We start from the raw sequence: 25478 nt of genomic DNA, 5'->3' as shown, positions 1-25478 counted from the left end.
AATGAGTCACAACCCAGCAAGTCATGATTACGAGAGCTCTAACACGTTGAAAGATTTAACGTAGAAACTGACATATACACACCGTGCAACTAATAAATCCAATGTGTAAGAAAAGGATGAACCATCACACGAACGCAAGAGTTTCGGTTAAATTTAAGAAACTTTATCAGAAATCTATGGTATCGCTGGTGGGTAATGAATCAGTAATTTAACCGATAGTTGGCTTACAGGGAATGCAGACAAAGTTAAGAATGGGAATTTAGTATCACGTTAATATAATAATACAAATGTGAAAAAATCTCATTCAAAAGTTATAAAAATAAATTTCAAACACAGAGTTTTTGCACACATTGTTTTTATAAATTAAAATTGTTTTGGTATTATTTATTTTACAGTATTAATTGATTCATTAGATTTTGATTTTGTTCGGCACAAACAAATCTTAAATTATTATAGGCAAAACTTTTCATTTAACGTTTTGGTATTGCAAAAAGCTTTATCAGTGCTTAATTTAATGCAAAGAAAATTAATTAAACATATTGCTTCGCTGTGTATATTCGTGCTAAATATGTGAGAAGTATGGTAATATTATATAACAATAACCAAATTAACAAAAAAAATTACAAACTTTAAGAAATATATTTAATGAATATACACACTATATAATATATAATGTATATCTGTAATAACTATATATTTTTATGGTATGTATATGCTTCGCTGTTGTTACAACTATGTGTTTTATGTATTACATTATGTACAGACATACAAACAAATAAAATTATTTCTCCAACTTAATTTAGCTTTAAACAAACTAACTCAAATCTAGGAAAATCAAAGCCTATTAACTGTCTTAAGCTAAAAATTATAGATTATACAATTAGGTAAAAATACATACACAATTCGTGTAAACATTTACGTATGAATGTGCTATGATATTGATTACATTTATTATTGTGTGAAGAACTGGCTTTGCTCATTGAATTATATTAAACGAATAAAATAATAACTACCACGCTACACCGATCGCTGTTCATTTATTACACTAAACTTAACGTCATTATTAACATCTCATAATCACAATTACCGAGAATAAAAGTTCTCCATTTGCAATAAGTATTAGATTTACTAAGAGTGCATAAATAATAGTACGAAAAGCAACTTAAGTGGGGAACACCAAAACAAAATGGGTTCAGATATGTGTTTTTGGCTTTTCATGTACCCAATACTTAAAATTTACGCGCATATATTACATTGTTTATATGTACGAATAGTATGTAGAGGTTCACATGTTGATCAATTATTGTTGGCAAAAGCGTTTTCACACGCCGTCAAATGACTTCACATTCCCTTTGTTACCCTAGGTTTTGGTTTTCTGTTTCTAAAAGTTTTCGGCGCCAGACACTGAACATTCGTTGCACTCTGCCGACAACACCATCGTCACTAAACTTCATTATCATCATTATTATTGCCATTGTTGTAGCAGCACCAAAATTATTATTGCAGTTAGGCATTTAATGTATTTTTGCACCGGCCATCTATTGCACGTAATAATAATTTTTTTTTTTACATTGTTTAATGTTTTATCGGTTTTTGCTTTTAGCCGGCGTAGGCAGCATACCGTTATACCTTTTCATAAATGTGGAAATAGTTCTAAGCTTTTTTATTTATGTTTTTATTCAGCTGCAATGGTTGTTGTTGCTGGCGCTATGTGTTGTCTATTGTATGTCTTTTAAGTTTTGTGTTGTTGGAGCATTTTCGGTGTTTGCTGCTACACATACTCATACATAGATTTTTATTACAACGTGGTACGTCTGGTTTGTCTGATTTTATTTTTAGATTTAATTCAGTTTTTACTATTGGCTGGCTGACTGTATGCGGCATTGTTTAAAGCTAATGTAAGTTGATGCAAATCAAAAGGTATTATCGTCAATTTGCATCTCCAATTCGATGTCCGAAAGATTCACCTCACGCATCGAATTTATGAACATATATCGTGAAAAGTAAATATACAACCAACGAAACCATTTCATTTGGGATTTATGCTCACGCATAGCGCGACGTATTTGTGCAGCCTCATCCCATCCCAATATACACCTTTAAAGAATATTTTTAGAATATAAGTTAGCAATAGTTGTTAAAATTAAACGTCTTATTAAGTAAATATTTATAAACATATATAATATATATGGATCAATCAAACTGTTTTCTTTAATATATCTAAATATATATTTTTCATTTTGATTTTTAGTTGTAGAATTAAAATGTAAAAATGGTTAACATTTAAATTATTAATGTAAACATATTTTTTATTATTATATGTACATATACATACATATATAAAAATGATCATAAATAATGACCTTTCGTCATAGTAAAAACAAAAAAATATTATAGAAAATTTACAAGTGCTGACCTACTTTTAGGAATTACACTTTTTTCTCTATAAATGTACTTCGCAAGATATTAAATTTTAAACAACAAGAATATACATGAAAGGCATTAAAACTATTTTGTTTACAAACATTTTTGTGTATGTACATACGTTAGGTGTAGGCATACATTCACATATATAGGAACTGATTGCAACAATGTTTACTTTAACAATGAAAAATATTGGCCAAAGCTACTAATAAAAATTAACTTCACATTAAAATATTGTAGAACGTGAAACGAAGCTCACAATCCTAATATTTTAATGATAACAAATGAAATGTTGTAATAAACTTCAGAAACTATGGCATGTCATGAGTGTGCTTGTTTTAGAGTTAGCTATCAGAAACTTTCACACCATATCTTATCATATAATATTAACTTAGATGACTAGCAAATTATTAATTAATTGTTTGAATTTGATGTGAACTCACCAGTATGACGAAATGCAGCATGTACAAAGCAAATCGAAAATCGAAATATATTTCCTTAAAATATTTATGGAGTCCAGCGTATAAAATTTGCATTCTGTGAAAATTACAAAATAAAAGTTGTAGCAGATATGTATTAGTCATAACGCAAGTTAATTATATATTTATCGCACGTTCTCAACACGACAAATGTCAATTACACGCGTTTCGAAACTCTGGCAGATATGACGCTATCTCAATAGTATACCTCAGGAATAAAATTGATGAAGCTGATCGCTATTTATGTACTTACCTTTTGGTAACAAATTAGCTAAGCAGAGCGACGCTGCTGCGAAATAAACTGCGCTGTGATTAGGATGTTGACTCACACCATCTCGATCGAATGTACAGATCGCTTGAATATCTAGACTTTCAACGGTGTGTAGTATTAAATTAGCAACAACTGGTGCTTTCCATTCAACATTAGGGTCATCTGGAAGGTTTGTTGCGTTCACCATTATAATATTCGCTGCTGGAACACCCAACATTTCACATGAACGCCATAATTCTTCACGTCGTAATTGCGCTTGTTTCTCATAATTACCTATTAATAGTTAAACAAGTTATTGTCTTGTAATCAAATACTTTACTATAATATAAAAAATGTGTTAATATGTACACCGGATGTGGATTCATTCAATCACATTTGTAAATTAAAGATATTAATCATACTCACCGTTGGACAGACATAACACGTACACTTGGCAGCTGGAACGATGTGTTAATGTGTATATTAGTGGGCCAAAGAACATGCATTCATCGTCCGGATGTGAAGTCACCAGTAAAACACGATCCAATTTGTGTTGTCTTGGAAAGCGTACATTGTTGATCAGCTTGCACCAACGCCACAATGGGCTGTTGCTGCGTGTTGTATAAAAAATGCCCAGGCATACTAGCAAGTACACCAGACACGCGTAAATAATATGCTCCAGGGCTTCGATTGCTGTCGAACTGAAGCGTCGATACGATAGAGTCGCCCAGTGCAGAACGTTAGCACGCCACGTTTCTTGTAACAAAATCAACGCTTGCGTCTGATTGCCAACAAACTGATGCAGGAACCGACCACTATCCTCGTACAATTGCAATGTACTCGCACTAATCAATTCGAACACTTGATTAAGCCAAGACAATTTCATTTCATTTCAAATGCAGCGCACACTGATCAAAGTTTTCGAGGCAAAATGGTTTAATCGTTAAATTAGTTTGAATAATTATTTTTCCGAATTTATAGGTAATTTATTACATCAAAGTAAAGCTATTATTTAAATACATACATTTATAATTGATAGCTTGTTTAATTTTTCCGGTGGGTAAGCCAAGACAAATGTTTCCAATTATGGTATTAATGATTGGTAGTTCTTTTTATCGTTTTTCGTTAGAGTTTTCAGCTTAGACACTATTTAATAAGTCCAATTCTTTCATATCGGAATAAGATTTCAAATATTTTGTTTAAGAGTTATAAAAACTGAAGTTTTGTTTTGCCTCTGGCGCGCACCTGAGAGTCCACATTTGTTTCCTATATTTTTGGTGGTCGGTCGGTTCCTTTGGCAAATGGCACAGACAGCAAGCAGCTGTTCTGAAATTTTACCGTCAGTGCTGCCACAGTTACCACAAAACCAAAATTAACTAAAATAATAATCGCTATGTCCAACAATTAAATTGAAAACAAGCAATCTGTCGATATTACTTTCACAGCAACAACGGATGTCACAACTTCATATTTTGACTAAATTATGTTGTATGTTATTTATTTGTGAATATAAGTTTCCCATTATTTTTCAACTTGCCCTGCAAATTTTAATTTTAATTTTATTAAGTTTGATAACATTAGCTTGTTAAAGTATAATGGCATGAAGCAATATAGTATTCAAATTATTTTCCGACATGGCAATTCGTTTTTTGTATTAACAAATTGCCATTGACAACTGCTGTCACTCTTTGTAATTGGTGCAAATTTTTTTCTACGTTTTTGTCTACTTTTGTCAGGAAGGGAGGAACTTTTCTAAGTGATTTTGTATTTTACTGTTATATTTTTTCCTTAAAAAAATCTTTATCTTTATTTTCAACGAATTTATATTACACTGTGAATTTGGGTTGCGAGCCCAGATCAAATATAATTATAGTTATATCGTTATAAAAATAATTAAGATATAAAAGTTTGCGGAAAAGAGTATAGCAAGAAACGGCTGCAAAATCCCAGCTGCTCCGATATCACTGATGGGGAAAACAAAGAAAGAATTCGCAGATTAAAGGAAATAAGAAATCAATAAAATTGACTAGACAAAATAAAATGGTGATCATCTATTAAAAATAAATATTGATGTAAATGTGAAAGGCGATAAAGTTCATGCTATATCCAGCTACACTGGGTGTCCCAAAAAAGGATTAATATCTTTCACATATGTTAACACGTGTATATAGATAAGACAGACATATAATTTGCCAGTGTAAAGTGTTCAAATTTTTAAAGACGGTTAAAAGGCAACTCAATATAGACCAGTCGAGCAATTATTTGTTTTTAAAAATATTACACTGCATTGTCGTCGACCCCACTGACACTTCCTTCAATGTCGTCTACTAATCAACCGTTGGTAAATATAGAAAATGTCGATTTAATCAGCACACTATCTGAAGATGAAGCTGTCGCTGCAGCAGCAGCTGCTTCCGTGTCAGTCGCGCCGGGATCAGGCGCCTCTGTAGGTTCAATGAATGGAACACAGCTTGTAACACAAGTAGAGGTGAGCGAAAATAAAAAAATTTTAAGTATGCTAGCTGTTTTAAATATTCACTTAGTATTACGTTTTATTTATTGTATAAAATCTGCACTTGCAAATACATATACAATGACTGTTTTTTTTACATTTTCAGATAAATACAATCGGACTGAACAAAACAAAGAAGAAAAAGAAAAAATCAAGGAAAAAGTCACGGCGAGAGCATATATTGTTATCAGTCGACGATGATTCGGATGATGATGAAGAAGTTGATGTCTATGACGTAGACGTAAACGGTGGAAAGACCAACGGTCATATTAGTGATATTGGTGGCAATTTTGCCAATTTATACGGCGATGTGGATGAAAATGATAAGGTAGTTACCATCGGTAACGGCACTGCTACCGATGAGAGTGAATTTTTCAACTCGCTCAACGGACAGTCGCATCGTATTCACCAACCAAAAAAACAACAACAGCATACAACGCAACAACTTTTGTTTTTAGAAGAAAACCCAGCGCACAATAATAGCAACACAAGCAATTTCTTTTCGCTCTCATCTAATACATCGCCAGTTTCAAATAATGGACTAGTTGTTACCACTACAGCTCAGCATCAGCGTGCTAGTAGTAGTGGTAGTCAAAATGGTATATTCAGTAGTAGCAGCAGTACAAGTAGCGTGAGCGGGAGTAATAATATTGCTCACATTTCCCCACAATATGGCAGTGGAGAAACATCTCCAACACGTCAAGCTGATGTAAATCAGCGTGTATCGCCATTGTTGTCGCCAACATTACCTTCAGTGACAGGGACATCGCATAATTTTCAAACGAAAAGTAATCAGCTGGTATCGTCGACTCTACATCGTCATTACGACAGTGCTGACGACGGTGACGAGATCTGTCTGGTGCCAGAGGTAGATTACGAGGGCGCTTCCATAATGGATGCAGGAAGTGATAATCGGGAATCGCAGCCATTGCTCGGTGGACATGGATACAGTAGCAGTAGCGGAGGTCGCGATCGCAATGAACTGACGGTCAATACCTTTATGGGTGAGTGTTATGTGAAAAAGAATACAGAAAGATATAAAGCAAACAAATGAAAAATGTTGTGTGTACAATTGTGAAATTCGCAAAAGTTTCTAAATAGTATTTTTAACGTTGTGGGGGTAGAAGGCAACACAGTGTGCATTTTGTGCTAATGTCGTCATATATTTATCATATAATACTCATAACGTAAATACTCATAATTTATTGTGTTTGCGGTTTTGGTTTTGTTTTGACCTACAATAGATTCCGCACTTACAAAAGTTTGAAGAGAAACTTTTCCACAAATGACCAGACTTTTATGGCTTCCTAACGTTAAAGTGTATTTCTCGTCTCAATTGCAATTTTTTGCTCTAGCAAATATAAAAGTCACAATTAAGTAGTATGTGCTACATGTGTAAATTTGTGTTGCAAACGAGTCATAATCAAAAAATATGTATGTATATAAACAGCCACGGACCGAAAATTAGCACACTTAAAAAAAAAATGATTCAAATAATTTTTTTAGTTTTATTAAATAGTACATCGCAATAATTTCCTACGTTAGTGTATTTCTTGACATCCATAAGTTGTGGATGGTAAGGAAGAAGCACACATTTGGTTATTCGTACAAATATTAATTATTAATTGGCAGTTGTGGAAAAAAATGTTTTAACTGAAGCTGTTATAAAATTTAAATATTTAAAAATTGGGTAGAAGTTTGCATTGTACTCTCTCTAAAATCTAACTGAGATTGCCAAAATTATGAATTGTTTAAGAAAAATGGCATTTAACGCCATACATTTGGTTAAAAGTGATCGTTAAATGCTGAAAAAAATCGTAAATCTCCTGCCCGTAAAACAACGGAACATGCTGTTGGAGCCATCATATGTCCCAGAGAATATGACTGAAATAAATAATGAATTTTTATCCGACGTAGAACTGTCAACTTGGCATAATTCTGCCGCTACAACAACAACGTGAATTTGAGTTTAACATCTGTAATAGGCTTATACAAAAGCGTTTCAATGATGCTCAGTTGTTTGGACGAATGAGTCGAAAAAACATTGTTGTTCAAAAGGAACATTAGAGCACGGCTAAACTTTGCTAAAGAACATTTAGAAAACGGTGTCAAATTTTGAAAAAGAGTACTTTACAGCAATAGAACGAAGATGGCAAACCATTTGTCAATGCCATGCTAATGAAAAAATTCAAATTGTTTTCTGTCATTTAATACATGCTCAAAGTGTGCTATTTTTCTGTTCATAGCTGTACACACATACATATGTATATGTATAATGAATTATATTGTTATTTGAAGTATTATTTGCTTAGTGCAAGCAGTTTATTATGAATCACCGTATGTTTAGTACATACACACAAACACATACATATATGGTACTAATATTTATTATTAGTATAATTACACTTTCAAACTCAGTCCCATACATTCTACCATCACAGTAAAAAAGTATAGTAGAGAATTTCCTCAATACAGGAATGTGTATGTATATTTTTAATTGTGTTAACTAAAATGTCATCCGCTTTTAAGTTGCTTTATATATGCACTTTTGGGACATTTGGTTCTTATGACATTTAAAAGTAGAAAAAAACATTAACTTCGGCTGCACCGAAGCTGTAATAAGCTTCACAAATAAAACAGTTTTGATAGGTTGTTGTAGCGGCAGAAAACAGTTCTGAAGTAATTTCGAGGAACGGTGCCGGTTTGACAGACCTTCAGCTCAAAAACTTAGGTAGTTCGCGTATGTACACACGGACACAGAGACGGACATGGCTATTATTTTGTATGTCCTTCATGAAATTCCAATGGCATGTTCTAACTTTCCATTCTCCTGCTTCTCCAACATCTTTATCTTTATGGTCTGGTTAAAAATCGACATAAAATATCTGATTACCTTAATTTTATTTGAAGGTTTTTTTTATATCAAACAATGTTTTGAAATGTTGGTATACATACGTACTTATGTATTTACGTATATATATGTAGTTGCACTATAAGAAATATACCTATGAAGGGTATAAAAGCTTCGGTGTAACAGAAGACTACCACTTTTTTTGATGTTATTTGAGAAATATGTATATCACAGGGAATGTCTGATTTTTTTATATAATTATGCATTTATTCAAATCAACACAACAGTGCCACATATTGTTGCACTGGAAACTGTATATCCATAAGTATAAAAGTGAGGATCGGAATACATTGTGCATGTAGAAAAACAAACCATATAATTCGTTTAATCTCGTCATGCTCGGCGTGTTGATTTTATGAAACGAGATTGTGCAAATATAAATAAACAATTACAATTTATATGTACATATGCATGTTTTGTATGTATGTACATATGTAAATCGGTGCATAACAGAGATAAAAGCTAAATTTAGTTTTAAAAAAGTCTGCAGAAAACTTTTAAAGGTGTTTTCTTTATTGTGTTTGATACCTAAAATCGTTGTGTTATATTCTGCTGGTGCAAGAAGTTCGTTGTTTGGTGTAAAAAGTAAAATTGGAAGCAGTCACTACCCTCTTTCTAACTTGAGTTATGCCTTTCATGTTGTATGTAAATATAATGTGTGAAATGTAAATACATATGTAGCTATTTATATACATTCGTGGACGACATTAGCAATTGCCTAAATTTAAACAGACGATAAGAAATACGTGTCAGTCATTTATTTGTAATTGTATTTCATATCAATGTGCGTTACTTTTGTTGACACCAAAAATAAATCTACCAATAAGAAACACCATTTTTCGCTTTGCGTGCAATTTTATCATTTCTGATAGCTTCACCAAATCTATTTACCCTTAATTGTAGGCGTTGCTGATGGACAGCATATTTTGTGTTATATCTACTGTTTGCTGTTTTGGACATTTTACAGTTTAATTAGTATTTGAAAGAACAAGAGTATGTAAGGTTATCTAATATAATTTCAACTTTTTTATTGTCGCGTCTTTTAAATCTTAACCCTGCAGAAAAATTGTAAGTTTTTTTTTAACAACAATGATCTTAATGAACATATGTAGTATATAGGATTCACCGTGAAGTTAACAATTAATTTAGCCACATGTTCGTAAATCCGCTTCGTTATCAAGACGTTTATACCTATTATCTTTAAATTTATAAATGTATATTTGCAATTATCTCTTTTTGGTATTTAACGAGGGTTATCTCCAGACTTTAACTATCAGTAGATATTTTATTTCCATATTTGTTGTACAGTTCAAAAGAGAATTGTTCACCCAATGGTTGTTTGTAACTGCTAAAACTAATCCCCATATACGAAACATGTATATACCGTTATGTTCACAAAAATAGCAGTTCTCACTTGCTCATCAATTTAACTGAACTTGTTTTGGATATTACGATATAGACGAATATCTGCATATACTATATATTTTTTATTAACTATCTTAATTAGACCCAGCGTAGATAATAAAAAAAAAAAACTATAGTTGGTTGAAACCCATTGGAAACGAAGGATGAAATAACAAAAATGAAAAGAACAAGTAAGGAATGGCTAAGTTCGGGTGCAACCGAAAATGTTGTACTCTTGGAACATGCAGAATCAAAGCCAGGGAAATACATTAAGGTGCAAAGCGTTTACCAGAGGATCGGAATCCAAGCAATTATATATACATTGTGACAAAAAAGTAACCGGAAATTATAAATAAAATGCAATTTGTTTTCATGTAAAACTCGTAAAGACATGTCTCATTGGCAGTTATAATGCTATCCATGAATGTGGGATCGGAATTCGCACGATAAAGCATTTCCGAAGAGACGTGTTTACGGTACTCTTTTTGAAAAAAAGTCAGCTTTATCGGGACGATTAGAGCAAGAACGCGTTTCATATCCAAAATATTCACCAAAATCATTCGAACGGACGCGCGAGAGATGTCGAGCTCTCTTGCCATCTCTCTAACACTTGCCTGATTCACTTTTTTAATATTTTTATCAGAGGAAGAAGTCGAAGGTCGTCCAGAATGAGACATGTCTTTAACGATGTCTCGACCTCTTTGAAGGTTTTGTACAACTTGTGGGCTTGCCTTTTTCAACTTTCCCAACGATTCCGCACACGAAATTTTGTTAGAAATACAAACTGTGAGACAAATTCTTTGTTCGATATTTTTATCCATTGTGAAAATCGGAAGGTACTACTGAGGTGTACGGACTTAAGCAGCTGCGGTAAACAAACTGGCTGTCAGACTCATATTTGGCATAGAAATGAAGGTCAGTCCTACCAACTTAGCAAAATACATTTTTTTGAAATATCATTTACCCGGAGAATTTAAATTACAATTTCCGGGTACTTATAACATACACTGACCGATATATTCGACATTAGGTTTGTTAGAAAAAGTAAAATTATTATACCAAATATATAGTATGTAGTATGTGAAGGTTAGGGGTAGTATCGACCCGATTTTAATTATTTAATAGTGGGCGGTGTACACCTATCGTCCAATTTTTACACCGGCTCGTATGAAGTCCTCTCCTACCATCTCGGGCTTAAAATTTTATGTCTCAGGCGTATTTAGTTATTGCTTTATCGCGCTTTTAGTAGTTTTTAACAGTCTAGTTACAGTCATGGACAGAGTAATAGCACACTTTGAGAATGTAATAAAAAGATGTGTATTTTCGATATAAACAGAAAACAAATTTAATTTTTTCATTAGCATCACATAAAGTAAGAAATAAGTGAGCTATTTACAAAAAAATTAAAAAGTTTTATTCAATACTTCTTTAAAAAAAAATGATTAAGTTTCCCATTGCTTGTTTAGGTCTGGACACAGAAATATCACAGCAGGCCGATTCTGCGGAAATCAAATAAATTTATTCGAAATCTAATAAGTATTATAGCGTTTAAGCGCTTACAACGTTAATATTTTGTTGAGTGCCCACAATTTTTTAAAATTGCTTGGCATCGTCTGGGCGTGCTCTCCACTAATATCTGACATCTCGTTTGTGGGATTGCGTACCATGCCTCCTTGCATTCAGTACAAAGTTCTTTCGAATTTTTGAAATTTTTCTTGGCAATCTGTAGCTTAAAGTCGGCTACTTTCGCCGTGCTTCACAGTTTTTGTAGTGTATCTGGAGTTATACGCCTGACACCTGGGACGAAGGAGAAATGGTTTTCCATCCTATCCGAAACGGTTCACCTTAGTTTCATCGCTCCACAGAACCCTTTACCAAAATTTGACGTCCTTTTCTAAATGTTCTTTAGCAAAGTCCAGCCGTGCTCTTATGTTTTCTTTTGCCAGGTGTGGTTTTTTTCGACTCATTCGTGCAAACAACAGATCATCTTATACATATGTGGACGTTTTCGCACAAATCTACTGGATACGTTAAGCCCAAATTCGTTGTTTATTTCCGCCATAATCTCTCGGGATGATTTAAAAGAATCACCCTTGCTTTTTCCGTTGTTTTACGCCCAGAAGCTTCGTGGATTTTTTTTTTTATTTTTGAGCAAATTCGGATCCCTTTTAACAAAATTGATGGCGTTGTATACCATTTTCCTCGAACCACTCATAATTTCGGCAATCTGAGTTGGACTTTTGCCGTTTTGTAAGAACCAAATATTATTATCCTTTTTTCCAGAGTACAATGCATATTTCTGCCCATTTTGAAAATATGTTAATTTTTTTTTAGTTATAGTTAAAACAGCGTATTTTTTTGCACGATTGCTAATTAATAATGAGTATTTGTACAAATAACTAAAAGTGTGCTATTTTATTGTCCAACCAAACTTCGGAAAATTGTTAAGATTCACTTACTTGATAAAACTGAAAACTTATTTTGAAAGTGTGCTATTTCTCTGTCCATGACTGTATATGGGGAGTGGGCGGTGTTGTAATCCGATTTCACCGACAGGCTATATTTTGTTGTTGGCTTATAAATTGGGATCTAACAAATGTTTTCTGATTGTCCTTATACTAATATTATGATTTCACTAGCCTTCAACATTCTGAAAGCTAATAATTGGGTGCGTTCTAACTAATTCAATACAATTTCGGTCAGTTTATAATGCCCTTAGAGTATGCCACCTTATGACTAAAAACTTTTCAAGCTCCTATGTAGGTATCGAATATGCGATCTCCAGTACCTATAGTTGACAGAAAGTTTGACAGAAAATATCGGTCAATGTGTGTGGTATATAATTGAAATTCATAGAGAATTCTTTCCTGATAACAATATCTATGTGTATCAAAAATGAGTTGAATCGGATCAGTACTACCCTTAGCTTGCATATACCTAATATAAAGACAATCGTACTTTCGGGTGACTTTATACCTCATGTATCGGCCAATATGTTAGTTATCAGTGTATCTTTATGCCTAAAATTGATAGAAATGGGCGAAAACCTAGCCCTCTATAACTAATATCAGGATTTTCAAACATCCGCCTGACTTTACTCCATATGATTGGTGATTGTGCTATATATGAGGTACTTTATGAAACCCAGAGAAATTTTTTTTAGTATGTGTTATGTCAGAAAGTCAGTGTTAAGGGATCAGTAGGTTAATCTTTTTTAATTATTTTTTTTGCATTTTCTGTTCCCTTAAAACAAAAAAAAAAACAGGCCAGATTACCCTACTGACCCCTTAAGTGAAGAGATAAAATTAACCAATTCAGCTTTGGTAGTAGGATCGCTGAAATGAGCAGATGCAGTGTGATTTCTAATAAAAATTTGACAAAGAATCGCACATTTTTCTTTAGCAGTACTGTAGCATATTGTATTATCTTTCAACGTTGGAATGTATGAGTATTTCTTTTTTACAACTTTTGTAAGGTTCCAAGAGAGGAAGAACTTTTTTCCAATGTTGAAAGTAGATTATTCCAGATTATTCGATTCGATTTGTGCGCGCATTTTAAGTAAATTTATTTACTATATGTTACCTTGGCGGCTTGCGCTTAAGTACAAGTATAGTGAAGGGCTCACTTTCCAAAATTTTAACTGTAAATGGGTAAAATAAATCTATAATAAAAATGATTTAATACATAAATTCAGTTTATTGTGAACGCTTTGTGGCTTTTTGAATTCATTTGGATTTATTTTCGAATTTTATCAAAACTGTGTACTTTCATTTAGCCAAAATGCTTTGTTTTTCAAAAATTGTCAGTGTCAAAATAACTTAAATGAAAACACAGTAGTAAAAGAATTGAGAAAATAGCAAACAGTGGGTGACGTGAGCCGTCATTGCGATTAGTTGAAATCTTGTAAACAACCAAAATACGGCGGAAAAACAGCAACTGCATTAATGTCCTTTCGAAAAGTAGCTTCTCAAGCGACAGTAGACGAAAGGAAATCGGTAAATTACCGTTGCCATTGTCGACAAAAAAAATGTGAGAATGAGTTTTCGCAATATTTGGAAAGAGAGAGTGAAGAGGACATTATTACTCATATTGAACGGATAAAGGCTGAAGGAACCAATGATGGCGAAGAAAGTAGTGATTCTTCCTACGAGATTGTCGCTGCCACTTGTGGATGTGTCAACTGTCCGTTAAAATTTCTGTGTAAGTGTAAATGTGCCTGTTTCCTATCGCTGCCGTGTTACGCCGTTGTTCGCCATTGGACGTTATATGGGTTAGATTGCACCCACGCACTGCAACCTCCTGTGCCCAATACATACATACATATATATACATATATGTAAAGTACATTTACAGACATTCGTGTGTTCATCGCTGCATTTTATAGATACCGAAATGCGTCGCAGAATTGTGTCAGCAGTGTTTTTCTCACTTCGTTTTTTGTTGTTTTTATTTTTACCTTTTTGCACTCTTGGCTTTGCTTTAGCTACGTGAAAAGCGATAGCGAAAACTTGAAAATTAAATAAAATGTTTTGTGTCGCATTTTGGTGTTCTGAAGCAGGAGGCGTTCGTATTATCTCCCGAGCTTTCGAGTTGCTTCACGTATGGCAACGTACATATGTGGGCCGCTTGCCAGCCTTTCACGGTCATTAAATGTGTTCTAATTAAATATTTACGCGAATACGTTTTGATTTAATAATATTATAATCAAGTGAATTTGAAAAATCAAATAATACCGACAAAATGTGCTCGTCTTCGCAGAGTTACACGTTGTTTGAGGACTTTGCTTTGACAGTGCATTGGAATATATTGAGATTAAGGGGTAATTAGTGGAAAAATAACTCATAAAAACATTTGTATGCATTTTAAGTGCTGCAATTTTTATGTACTGCTTTAGATTTCTTGCAATATGTTTGTGTAATGTGAAAAGTGTGATTATCGCTCCACCGATGGTTTTCATAGTAAAAAAGAAATAATAATAAATGACACATGATAATATATTGTTAAAACTTGTCATTGGTTTTTTTTCAATACTCTCTTATAAAAATTATCCCAAATTATGATACAATAATCCGTGCCAAATTTTGTGAAGATATATTGTCCAATAAAAAAAACCATACAAAAACATAATTTTGATCGTTCAGTTCATATGGCAGCTATATGTTATAGTGGTCCGATATCTGTGATTCCAACAAATGAGTAACTGAGTAACCTGTGCATGCTTGAAATCAATTGTGACAAAAAAGCTCCCGGAAATTGTAAATAAAACATAACATTTTTAATTATTAATAAATATTTATTTTGTCGCCCTCAAAGTAATCCCCATCAGATGTAGTACACTTATGCCAACGATTTTTCCAGTCCTCGAAACACTTTTAATAAGCTCCTTTTGGGATGGCCTTCAGCGAATTTTGGGTTCCATTCCGATGATTGTTGACTTGTTTGTATGTCAAACTCGTAAACCCATGTCTCATCGGCAGTTATAATGCTTTCCATGAATGTGAGATCGGAATTTACACGATCAAACATGTTCAAAGCGATCTATTTACGATATTTTTTTTTTTTTAAATCAGCTTTATTGGGATGAGTCGAGCAAGAACGGGTTTCATACCTAAAATATACACCAAAAACATTCCCACGAACACGCGAAAGATGTCGAGCTCTCTTGCCATCTCTCTAACACTTGCCTGATTTTCAAACACCACAACCTTCGCTTTTTTAATATTTTTATCAGATGAAGTAGTCGAAGGTCGTCCAGAACGAGACATGTCTTTAACGATGTCTCGACCGTCCTTGAAGGCTTTGTACCACTCGCGTGGGCTTGCGTTTTTGAACCACTGTAAGTCTTTTCCAACATTCGCAACACGCACACGAAATTCAGTTAAAATTACAAAACTGTTCTGGTGGATTGAAATGAAATGACTGGAAAATAATCAATAATTTTTATACTCTCGCAACAAAGTTGCTAAGGAGAGTATTATAGTTTTGTTCACATAACGGTTGTTTGTAAGTCCTAAAACTAAAGAGTCAGATATAGGGTTATATATACCAAAGTGATCAGGGTGACGAGTAGAGTTGAAATCCGGATGTCTGTCTGTCCGTCCGTCCGTGCAAGCTGTAACTTGAGTAAAAATTGATGATATCATGATGAAACTTGGTACACGTATTTCTTGGCTCCATAAGAAGGTTAAGTTTGGCCCACTGCCACGCACACAAAATGCCGAAAACCGAAAACCTGTAAAGTGTCATAACTAAGCCATAAATAAAGATATTAAAGTGAAATTTGGCACAAAGGATCGCATTAGGGAGGGGCATATTTTCACGTAATTTTTTTGGAAAAGTGGGCGTGGCCCCACCCCATACTAAGTTTTTTGTACATATCTCGGAAACTACTAAAGCTATGTCAACCAAACTCTATAGAGTCGTTTCCTTCAGGCATTTCCATATACAGTTCAAAAATGGAAAAAATCGGATAATAACCACGCCCACCTCCCATACAAAGGTTATGTTGAAAATCACTCAAAGTGCGTTAACCGACTAACAAAAAACGTCAGAAACACTAAATTTTACGGAAGAAATGGCATAAGGAAGCTGCACCCAGGCTTTTTTTTTAAATTGAAAATGGGCGTGGCGTCGCCCACTTATGGACCAAAAACCATATCTCAGGAACTACTTGACCGATTTCAATGAAATTCGGTATATAATATTTTCTTAACACCCTGATGACATGTACGAAATATGGGTGAAATCGTTTCACAACCACGCCTTCTTCCAATATAACGCTATTTTGAATTCCATCTGATGGCTTCTCTGTATAATATATACATTAGGAACCAATGATGATAGCGGAATAAAACTTTACACAAATACGGTATTTGAAAAATATGTAAATGACGTATAATGAAATCTCGATTATCACTTTATCATGCGAGAGTATAAAATCTTCGGTGACACCCGAACTTAGCCCTTCCTTACTTGTTGTAAATTTTTTTGTTTGAAGCAATGCTCAGAAACAGTCGTGAAATCTTAACCTAAGCGTATCAACTAATTGGAAATGAGTCTACGAGTAGCCTATCAATATATCATTGACAAGTCCAGGAGTTTTACTTTTTTAAATAAACTTTATATTAAGATAAATACCATTGGAGAACTATTTGAGTTTCACAAGAATTGCAATATACTTCGTTTGAAATATCTTCCATTAATAAAGACTTTCGAAGCACTGTTCAAAAATTGTGATTGTTGTACTAATGCAAACATTTATATATTAAAGATGAGTTGTAAGTTTTCTAAAATAAAAAAGTTTCATAATAGCTCCTTCTACATCTGTCATTGTATTTGCACATTAAAGAAAAAAAATATATATGCTTATATTTATGGTAAGAGTTTACCAAAAAAAATCAAAACCTTAACGAAAAACTAGTCACAATGTCCTCACAAATACGCATTTACTTATGGAAAAATTGCTTTCCCGCGGCAACATTTTATATCAGAAATCATAAATAAAATAAACGAAATTTAATATATGTATTAAAAAATTTGGTTACAGATAAATTCCTCACATTGACTTTACTTTGTACGAGAATATAGGAATTTTTATGTTCTGTAAACCCTTTCGCCGGCTACTTAATAGCTTCAACACTTTCGAAGTTCCCTTTGTAGCTACATATGTTGTTGGAGCACACTGTAATTGTAAATGTAAATTGATATCCAATAACCGCAATTTTTTCCACCTGTCTTTGAAAAGTCGGTCGGTAAAAATAGCAAAACTTTAAAAATGGCTGCATAATTTATGAACAGTTCAATAAAATTGACGAGCTGACGGTAGAAATTTCAGTTAAGTGTTTTGTGTACGAAATTATTGCCTATGTAGCACAATGGTATGTCTGAGCGTAGCTCTCGTCTGACTGACGACCACGGTAGAGGAGCTGACGACTTTCCACTGTTTTGATTTTTTATTGCTCTGCTTTTGGTTAGTCCAAATTAATGAGTGCACGTGAACATTGGCTCAGATGTAACGGTTGGCAATTGTGGTGGCAACATTTGTGGCAATGTCCACTTTCTACCGCACATTTGCCACCTTGCAGACGCAAGCAGCGTTTTCACGTTTGCCGCATTATGGTTTTGCGTACCAATTTAATTTGTAAATAATGACTTTTTACATTTTTTATGTGTACATATATATTTTAAATAAATATATTTGTGTTAACTAATGCAATATTTCTTTGTTTATTTACAGATGATCCCGCATTCAATGAAGTTGTATTGCAAGTGGAAACGGCCATTACAGCCGGTGTTATGCCAGAGCGCATCTATCAGGGCAGCAGTGGGTCGTATTTTGTAAAGAACGCAGAAGGTGTAAGTGAAATAATTAATTTTTTAAATACTCAACTTAAAGGCAAAATGTTTATTGATTACAATTGCTCTAAAGCTCGGCTATAGACAAAATAACAAAATACTAGCCTTAGGAAGGCAAGAAGTTTTCAAGAAAACAAAACATTTTGATTACACTTGCCAAAAAGATTTATATTTATAAAAAGATTAATACCCGAATATGCTCCACCATGATTAACTTTTATTTTCAAATTCAAATTATAGTCTTGCTCAAACCCCTTGAATCCCTTCTTAATTAGTAATTTTTGTTTATTTCATTATACTTATATTGCGTCTGATTGTCCGTTTGGCTGTTAGATAGATTTGACAGTCTTGCCGACATTTCAACTGCTTTCGTCAGCTGTCGCTACATTAAATGAATTCTTTACGGGGAAATTCCACGATTAAGTTAACTTTTGTGCGAATTTTTGGTAGTAAAATCAAACAGTATTAAACATGTTCCAAAATTTTAATCTGTAAATTACTTTCTTGTATTATTTATATATATGTAAAGACAAATAAATTTTATTTTAACATTTCCAGAAAATCTTAGGTGTGTTCAAACCAAAGGATGAGGAGCCCTACGGACGATTAAATCCTAAATGGACCAAATGGATGCATAAGTTGTGTTGTCCCTGCTGCTTTGGACGCGCCTGTCTGATACCGAATCAAGGGTAATATAGACTTTCAATATAAGGAGTAAAATTGATTTAAAAAGAAAACAAAATTAATTTCGTTTATAAATAATTTGCCAACAATACAGGTATAATTAAAGTTAAAAAAGAAGTAAATTAATGTCTCATTCATTTCAGTTACTTATCAGAGGCTGGTGCCAGCTTGGTAGATCGTAAATTGCATCTAAATATTGTACCAAAGACCCGTGTTGTACGGCTGGTGGCCGAAACTTTCAACTACGCACGCATAGATCGGCAGAAGGCAAAACTAAAGCGACGCATCAAAGAACACTATCCTTCGGCACATTTCAATCGCATGAGTCTGCCACTTAAGGTAGAAAGCATACACTTGTACTATATACCTAGTTATTATAAATTAATAAATGAAATTTTCTTCCCCACAGACTGGTTCCTTTCAGCTGTTCGTTGAAGGTTATAAGGATGCCGATTTTTGGTTACGTCGCTTCGAACAAGAGCCACTCACCGCAAAGCTCGCCAACTCCTTTCAGCTTCAATTTGAACGTCTCGTTGTACTCGATTACATTATACGTAATACGGATCGTGGCAATGACAATTGGTTAATACGCTATGTACGACCTACAGGCACTGCAAAGATTTCCGCTAACGGTGGAGGATTGCGTGAGAAATCCATCAACGTGTCCGAACAAACACCACAGAAACAGGAAGGCGATCAGACACCACAAAATGCTAACAAGTTGGATGTCAATAAATTAGACTCAACGGCACAGAAGCAAGATTCCGAGCCTACCACTCCCAATTTTGATGTAGCCAGTGCAAATAAACCGACTACTAGTCAATCAGCTGATGCGACAACAGAAGGCGCGATTACAATTGCGGCAATCGATAATGGGCTGGCTTTCCCATTCAAACACCCCGATTCGTGGCGTGCCTATCCGTATCACTGGGCATGGTTGCCACAAGCGAAAGTGCCATTTAGTGAAGAGACGAAAAACCATGTGCTGCCATTATTGTCCGATATGAATTATGTCGAGGAAATTTGTACAGAATTATTTTATTTATTTCAGGTATGTGTATATAAGATATATGAGTGTTATTTTTATAAATAAATATTTATTTATAATTTATGTTTCGCATGATGTGCTGACAGCAAGATAAAGGTTTTGACAAGCGTCTCTTCGAACGTCAAATGTCTGTGATGCGTGGTCAGATATTGAATTTAACTCAAGCGCTTAAGGATGGTAAATCGCCAGTGCAGTTGGTGCAAATGCCAGCAGTAGTGGTGGAAAGGTATGTAAAATAACCTATTTTTAAGGGAGATTGCTTTGAGATGGTCATCTCAATTTTTGTCATTCTGGCTATAATCCCTTATCGATACAAACATTTCATTAATTTACCATTATTTAAACTTTGTTATTCTGTTTTCAGATCTCGCGGTCAAAATAGTCGGTTCTTTTCGTTCACGCAACGCTTTCAAAATAAGAGTCCTTTCTTCTCATGGTGCTAACATGAGCGTAACAGCAGCAAACCATGCACTCATTTTAAAAGTTGGCGAAACAATGAAAAAATGGATTAAACTTGCGAAGCGCTTCAAAAGTTGCCGGCTTAAAATCGAAATAACAACTGTAAATGGTTGAATTATTTCACTATGTGTGTCTGAATAATCGAGGACTGACTGTGTTCTTACTCACTAAGATGCTTTGCCATTTAGTGATACTTTTGATAGGCTTACACACATATACCCACGTATTTACTGTTTGTTTTTTTTAGTTCTAATATTGTACATACATACATATATACTAAATATGAGAATATGTGTAAAGCGAAGTACTATTTTTATGAAAATTTTTGTATATTTTCATATTTGCTTAATTTTAATTTGAAATTGTTATCACTTTAGCTGAAAGAAGTTAGGATGTACATTGCATAATGTTATTTACTTATTAAACAAAGAAAAGCTTTCGTTTATTCATATATAAATAGATATATACATCCACACATAAATACTTACTGTGTACGTATAAATACATGCGGCCATATTATTTAATTCCTTGTGCTATTTTTACTTCAAAGTTGATTTTTTTTCAAAAACTCCCTTTTGAAGTGAATTGATTTGCACCGAGAGCTATAATATGTCTGCTTGTTTTATGCATTGCCATTCCAATAGTAATAAAAATCAAAGTTTAAAGCAGGTATTGCAAAATTTTATTTTATGTAAAAAGAAATAAATATTTGCTTGAAATGTCGTGATTCCTCTTAGTTATCAGCGGGAACTGGCGTCCTTCTATGATTTAGAGACGCTAAAGTCTATGAATTATAATCTATCAATCGCACTCCTTCATATCCACCATTTCATAGTACGAACTGACATACATAGATACATATATATATATACATACATAAATAAATTTAATAATATACAGTAATATCATTGTTAAGTGAAACAATTTATTCTATTCAATGATGTAATCGAGTACACCGATACGTTTACGATGTTTAATGCTGCAGTTGAAGATAATGAACTTAGGTAGGAGAAATACTTATTTATATAAATATAAATAAAAATGTATAATTTTATTTAGCACTCTGTGCAAATAAAAAAAATTAAAATGGAATCATTATAAACCACAAAGCATTCACACACGCACCTCTATTACGAGCACATATAGAAATGAATTTTGTTTTTGCTTTTTTGTAATATAATCCCAATTCATTCACAACACGTCTACTTATTAGTTGTACTGTATGCATGCGTAACTACTATGCATATGTACAAATACATGTCGTTTAACTTACGCCGTTAAGCAATTTATATAAAATGAGGAATGATTAATTTTAATTATCAACAACATAAATTAGCCTTGAGAAACACCTAAATACATTTAGACTTTGCCTAATTTTATGTGTGAGCATGTTCATCTCTAAATGAACAAGTATAATTAAATCGAAACCGGTAAATATCTGAGTTTTACTTACGGCTAGATGGATCAATAGATTTCTTTTGCATTTCATAACTTGCCAGCTATTTGGGTGCAATCGTGTTTTCTTGAATATTGGAAGCTACTATACTGCTGTAATTAGTAACTCACGTTGAATACGCCACAATAACAAAGATTCACAAAAATATGCTCAAAGTCCTACTGTTATCAACCACTTAATTGCATAACATGGACTTAGTCGTGCTTATTAAATTATGAGTATTAATAAAATTAATTGTATTTAGTAATGCATATACTAAATGAGCGATGTAAAAAATTTTACTCGAAATGATTACTTTGTTTCCACACAATTCCTTCATTTTTTTGATTGATGACCATTGATCAATAGCAACATGCACAGCTTCTATTGATATTGACGACGCTGCTCGAACCAAAGATTGTTTTAGACATTTCAAATTTATTTGGGATATTGGACAGGCCATGTTCTCCAAATCTGACCCCAAACTGTAGGCCATGGGATTAAAATATGGACTTTCAGACGGCCAAGGTTTAATCTCTGTTTCACAGAAGTTAAGAGGTATAAAACCTTCACAGAAAACTCCCACTCAGACTTGAAGGTATATTAAAATTGATATATTAGCTCAACCTTGCTGCAAAACCTTTTATCTGCAGCGCTAATTCTATTGGAAATATCGAATGTTAAAATTTTAAACGAGTTTCTGTGATGAAAAAATATAACCCCTAAAGCGTTTCCGTTTCCGGTCACTTTGCGTGGAAGTCCATACTGAAACAACGATACGCAGAAAACAAACACAATGAACGATTTGCTTTCAGTGTTTCTCTTTAATAAAAGTAGCGACTGCTGTTTGGCAAAGCATAAAATTAAGAGAGTTGCTCCACATTTTCCTTAGCTTCGCGTCAACAATTTTTTATGAGAATGCTCGTGTTGAGCGATTTGTTCATATCTGTGATTTCAGTGATTCTTAAATCATTGAGATTTTATATTGCTTTTGCGAACTAAAAAACCGAATATATGGAAAAATTTGTACTCTATATTAATCCTTTAAATTCATCACATACCCTTTCAAATTTTATTTTAACAATAAATAAAATTAAAGATAGAATTAAATTATATTAAAATACCTATTCTTTAGGCAGTTCTAACTTCTGGTTAATTCTTAAATCTTATATAACTAATTAAGACATGTTTTTAATTTTTGCATTTCAAAATTTTAGAATTTGGCTTTTCTATTATTCTGCTATTGCGATAGCAAGTAACCCTATTAAACTTTACTGTTAAAAATCGCAATTTTACAAGGCTACAGTGAAAAAATAACCGGTAGTGAAATATCGCTCATCTCTAGTGTAGTCTAGTGTCTACTCATACATTGAACTTTTCTGTCAAAACAAATGTCTGACGCAAAGCGATGTGAATTGGCCATAAAGGTCTCAAGAGAACATAAATATTTTTTTTACTGATTTTTTCATCACATAATTTTAGCCATTATCCATCACTGGTATTTGTTGCAGAAGCACAGCTAACTTCAGGCTAGAATCATTTTGCTAAATATTGAGTTGCCAACATTTTTGGTACTCTTCACACATACTTTCTAACTTGTGAGTGGAAAAGAGATAACTGCATTAATCTGGCATATTGAATATTTCGGCAGCTGGCATGACAATAGAAAAAACACCCCGACAGATTTGCTCTTTTCTTATTGGAACTATTCAATTGTCAAACTGTTCCCTGAACTTAAAGAAGTGATTTAGCTATCCCTTTGAATCGATTTATTATTGATAAAAAGTGTGATTTATATCAAATCAATCAAATTTATTCGAAAATATACGTGTTATAATTGCTGTTAGTGGTTGTTACATTCGCATACAACACATTCACGTGTCACTCAGCAAATCATTTATCAGCGCTGTCAAGTCTTCAACTGACTCCTCAGAAGAAATAAGGTGCGAAGGTGGAGCGAAAGTGAAATTTTAGATTTATCAATCTTTGCAGATTCTCTCGTTTTTATCTGACGTTTTTGCTTCTACCCTGTATACTCGTTTGACGCAAAAGCTTAGAAAAGTGCATAATTCATCCAAAGATTTACACGCGTGTCCGAAAGTAGTCAAATAAAATATCTCAAGTCCGTCTGTGGAAAATTTTCATTCAATAGAATTTCGTATTGCGAGATTCATAATCGGAACAGTAGTGCAATATAAGAAAATCTTATAAAAGGAAAATACAGTGCAAATTGTTTGTGAGGAGAGCAAAATAAATCGGAAAAATTGTGATATTGTGAGAATTTCCGTATGATCTGCCAGCGCCAATGCCAAAGTTAACTGCTACGCCGGCTGACAACGATAGTTCTCCACGATAAAAATCATTCTCGCGTACGACTATCTAGTTGGCGCAAGCGGCTGTGTTCTCCCTTTACTTTCGGGAATAGTTGACGAAGAAACAAAACAAAACCTTTTAAGTAAAAAAAAGTATTAATACAAGTGTTGAAGAATATTAATTCTTAAGTGTTAACAATTATAAGAAAATCAGTAAGTTACATTGACTAACTAGTAAAATATAAAATTACAACAGGAGATTGAACAACGATATACGAAAATAAACGAAAATGCTGATCAAAGAATAGTAAGTATCTAAAATTTAACCTTTTCTAGGATGAGTTATGATATTGTTGTGTAAAATATAAGCTTTTTTGTTGACTGGATATTATAGCGGCATGAGTTAAGAGTGTCTAATGTATACTCACGCCCCCTCCTTTAAATAAATACATGGAAATTTGACCATGAAAAAGTCATTCCGCGGCACCATCAATGTCAGCGCCTCCAGAGTTGATTGGTGTAGTAGTAGTTAACTATGTCCTTAGTAAATTAGGACCCAGTTAATATTTGAAATAAAGCACTTTTACTACAACCGCCAAACAGAATGTGACAAATCGATTTTTACCCCGCACTTATAAAGAACGTTTGCGGCGCTGCTCAATTAGTAGCGGATATGTATGTAGTTGCTGCGCAGCAAGAATCTGCTGTCGTTGGTGACAGAGTTTTTGACAGTTTTGTTTTCGGTTCTGTTACGAGTTTTTATGGAATCAAAATATAAAAGCAAAGTAATAATTCAATAATTTTAACTTTTCAAAGTTATATTTCTATATCCTGAACAAAGCTTCATGTAGTACTTTATAAAATCGATTTTGCGATGTTGTTCTATCTGTATACATACGAAGTAGTTTCACACTTTCTGAGATGTCCAAATGAAATTCTGAACATAACCTTCTTCTCCCCAAGAAAGCAAGAACCAAAGATATCACACCACTGTTGTTGTTGTAGCGGTAGAGATCTGTCGAGTTGACAGTCCATGACCGGATAAAAATCAGACCAGTATAACATATCGCTGCCATGCAAATTGGCCGATCAAAATCAAGTTCTTGTAGGGAAAACTTATTTACATACTAAACAAATTATATTCACGAATGACATAACACGATCTCCACTATAACTTATAGCTAATATTATTGATATCTTAAACA

The 25478-nt window shown here is 33.5% G+C and overlaps 3 protein-coding genes across 10 annotated transcripts in view; 2 read left to right on the top strand and 1 right to left on the bottom strand.

Annotated features, from left to right (window-relative positions):
* Positions 1–350: 350 nt before the first annotated feature.
* LOC126751125 (N-acetylglucosaminyl-phosphatidylinositol de-N-acetylase) lies at positions 351–4482 on the bottom strand. 2 transcript variants are annotated; one of them, XM_050461121.1, is made up of 5 exons: positions 4178–4482; positions 3580–4061; positions 3157–3447; positions 2868–2961; positions 351–2097 (listed from the first exon to the last, which is right to left on the bottom strand). In XM_050461121.1, the coding sequence occupies exons 2-5, from the start codon at positions 4037–4039 to the stop codon at positions 1914–1916; spliced, it is 1029 nt and encodes a 342-aa protein (XP_050317078.1). In that variant the 5' UTR covers positions 4040–4061; positions 4178–4482; the 3' UTR covers positions 351–1913. The 2 variants fall into 2 exon arrangements, with proteins under 2 accessions (XP_050317078.1, XP_050317077.1); XM_050461120.1 differs by having other exon boundaries at positions 3580–4482.
* Positions 4483–4881: 399 nt separating this feature from the next.
* On the top strand, positions 4882–21961 carry LOC126751116 (phosphatidylinositol 4-kinase type 2-beta). 6 transcript variants are annotated; one of them, XM_050461094.1, is made up of 8 exons: positions 4882–5641; positions 5772–6669; positions 18217–18335; positions 18894–19024; positions 19163–19358; positions 19429–20070; positions 20154–20293; positions 20432–21961. In XM_050461094.1, the coding sequence occupies exons 1-8, from the start codon at positions 5471–5473 to the stop codon at positions 20508–20510; spliced, it is 2376 nt and encodes a 791-aa protein (XP_050317051.1). In that variant the 5' UTR covers positions 4882–5470; the 3' UTR covers positions 20511–21961. The 6 variants fall into 6 exon arrangements, with proteins under 6 accessions (XP_050317051.1, XP_050317052.1, XP_050317054.1 ...); XM_050461095.1 differs by lacking the exons at positions 4882–5641; positions 5772–6669 and adding an exon at positions 13910–14180; XM_050461097.1 differs by lacking the exons at positions 4882–5641; positions 5772–6669 and adding an exon at positions 14490–14622.
* A 1663-nt stretch (positions 21962–23624) lies between these two features.
* The window catches only part of LOC126751127 (phosphatidylinositol transfer protein alpha isoform), a 36754-nt gene continuing 34900 nt past the window's right edge, over positions 23625–25478 (top strand). The window contains exons 1-2 of one of the 2 annotated variants that reach the window (XM_050461127.1): positions 23625–23746; positions 23954–24580. In XM_050461127.1, the coding sequence (XP_050317084.1) occupies positions 24564–24580 (17 nt within the window). In that variant the 5' untranslated portion in view covers positions 23625–23746; positions 23954–24563. Of the gene's footprint in view, positions 23804–23953; positions 24581–25478 lie in introns of both variants that reach the window. The other variant, XM_050461126.1, reaches the window with a different exon arrangement.

The sequence above is a fragment of the Bactrocera neohumeralis genome, chromosome 2 (genome assembly GCF_024586455.1).
Source record: "Bactrocera neohumeralis isolate Rockhampton chromosome 2, APGP_CSIRO_Bneo_wtdbg2-racon-allhic-juicebox.fasta_v2, whole genome shotgun sequence".
Lineage (NCBI taxonomy): Eukaryota > Metazoa > Arthropoda > Insecta > Diptera > Tephritidae > Bactrocera > Bactrocera neohumeralis.
This window is presented reverse-complemented; position numbering and strand designations above follow the sequence as displayed.

Bases quoted from the DNA above. Each gene is read 5' to 3' on its own strand.
- LOC126751125 (XM_050461120.1), bottom strand. From the start codon at position 4,039: ATGAAATTGTCTTGGCTTAATCAAGTGTTCGAATTGATTAGTGCGAGT. The intron at 3,448-3,579 runs GTGAGTATGATT...AACTATTAATAG, and splicing joins CGTGTTATGTCTGTCCAACG to GTAATTATGAGAAACAAGCG. The intron at 2,962-3,156 runs GTAAGTACATAA...TAATTTTCACAG, and splicing joins AGCTAATTTGTTACCAAAAG to AATGCAAATTTTATACGCTG.
- LOC126751116 (XM_050461094.1), top strand. From the start codon at position 5,471: ATGTCGTCTACTAATCAACCGTTGGTAAATATAGAAAATGTCGATTTA. The intron at 5,642-5,771 runs GTGAGCGAAAAT...TTACATTTTCAG, and splicing joins AGCTTGTAACACAAGTAGAG to ATAAATACAATCGGACTGAA. The intron at 6,670-18,216 runs GTGAGTGTTATG...GTTTATTTACAG, and splicing joins GACGGTCAATACCTTTATGG to ATGATCCCGCATTCAATGAA.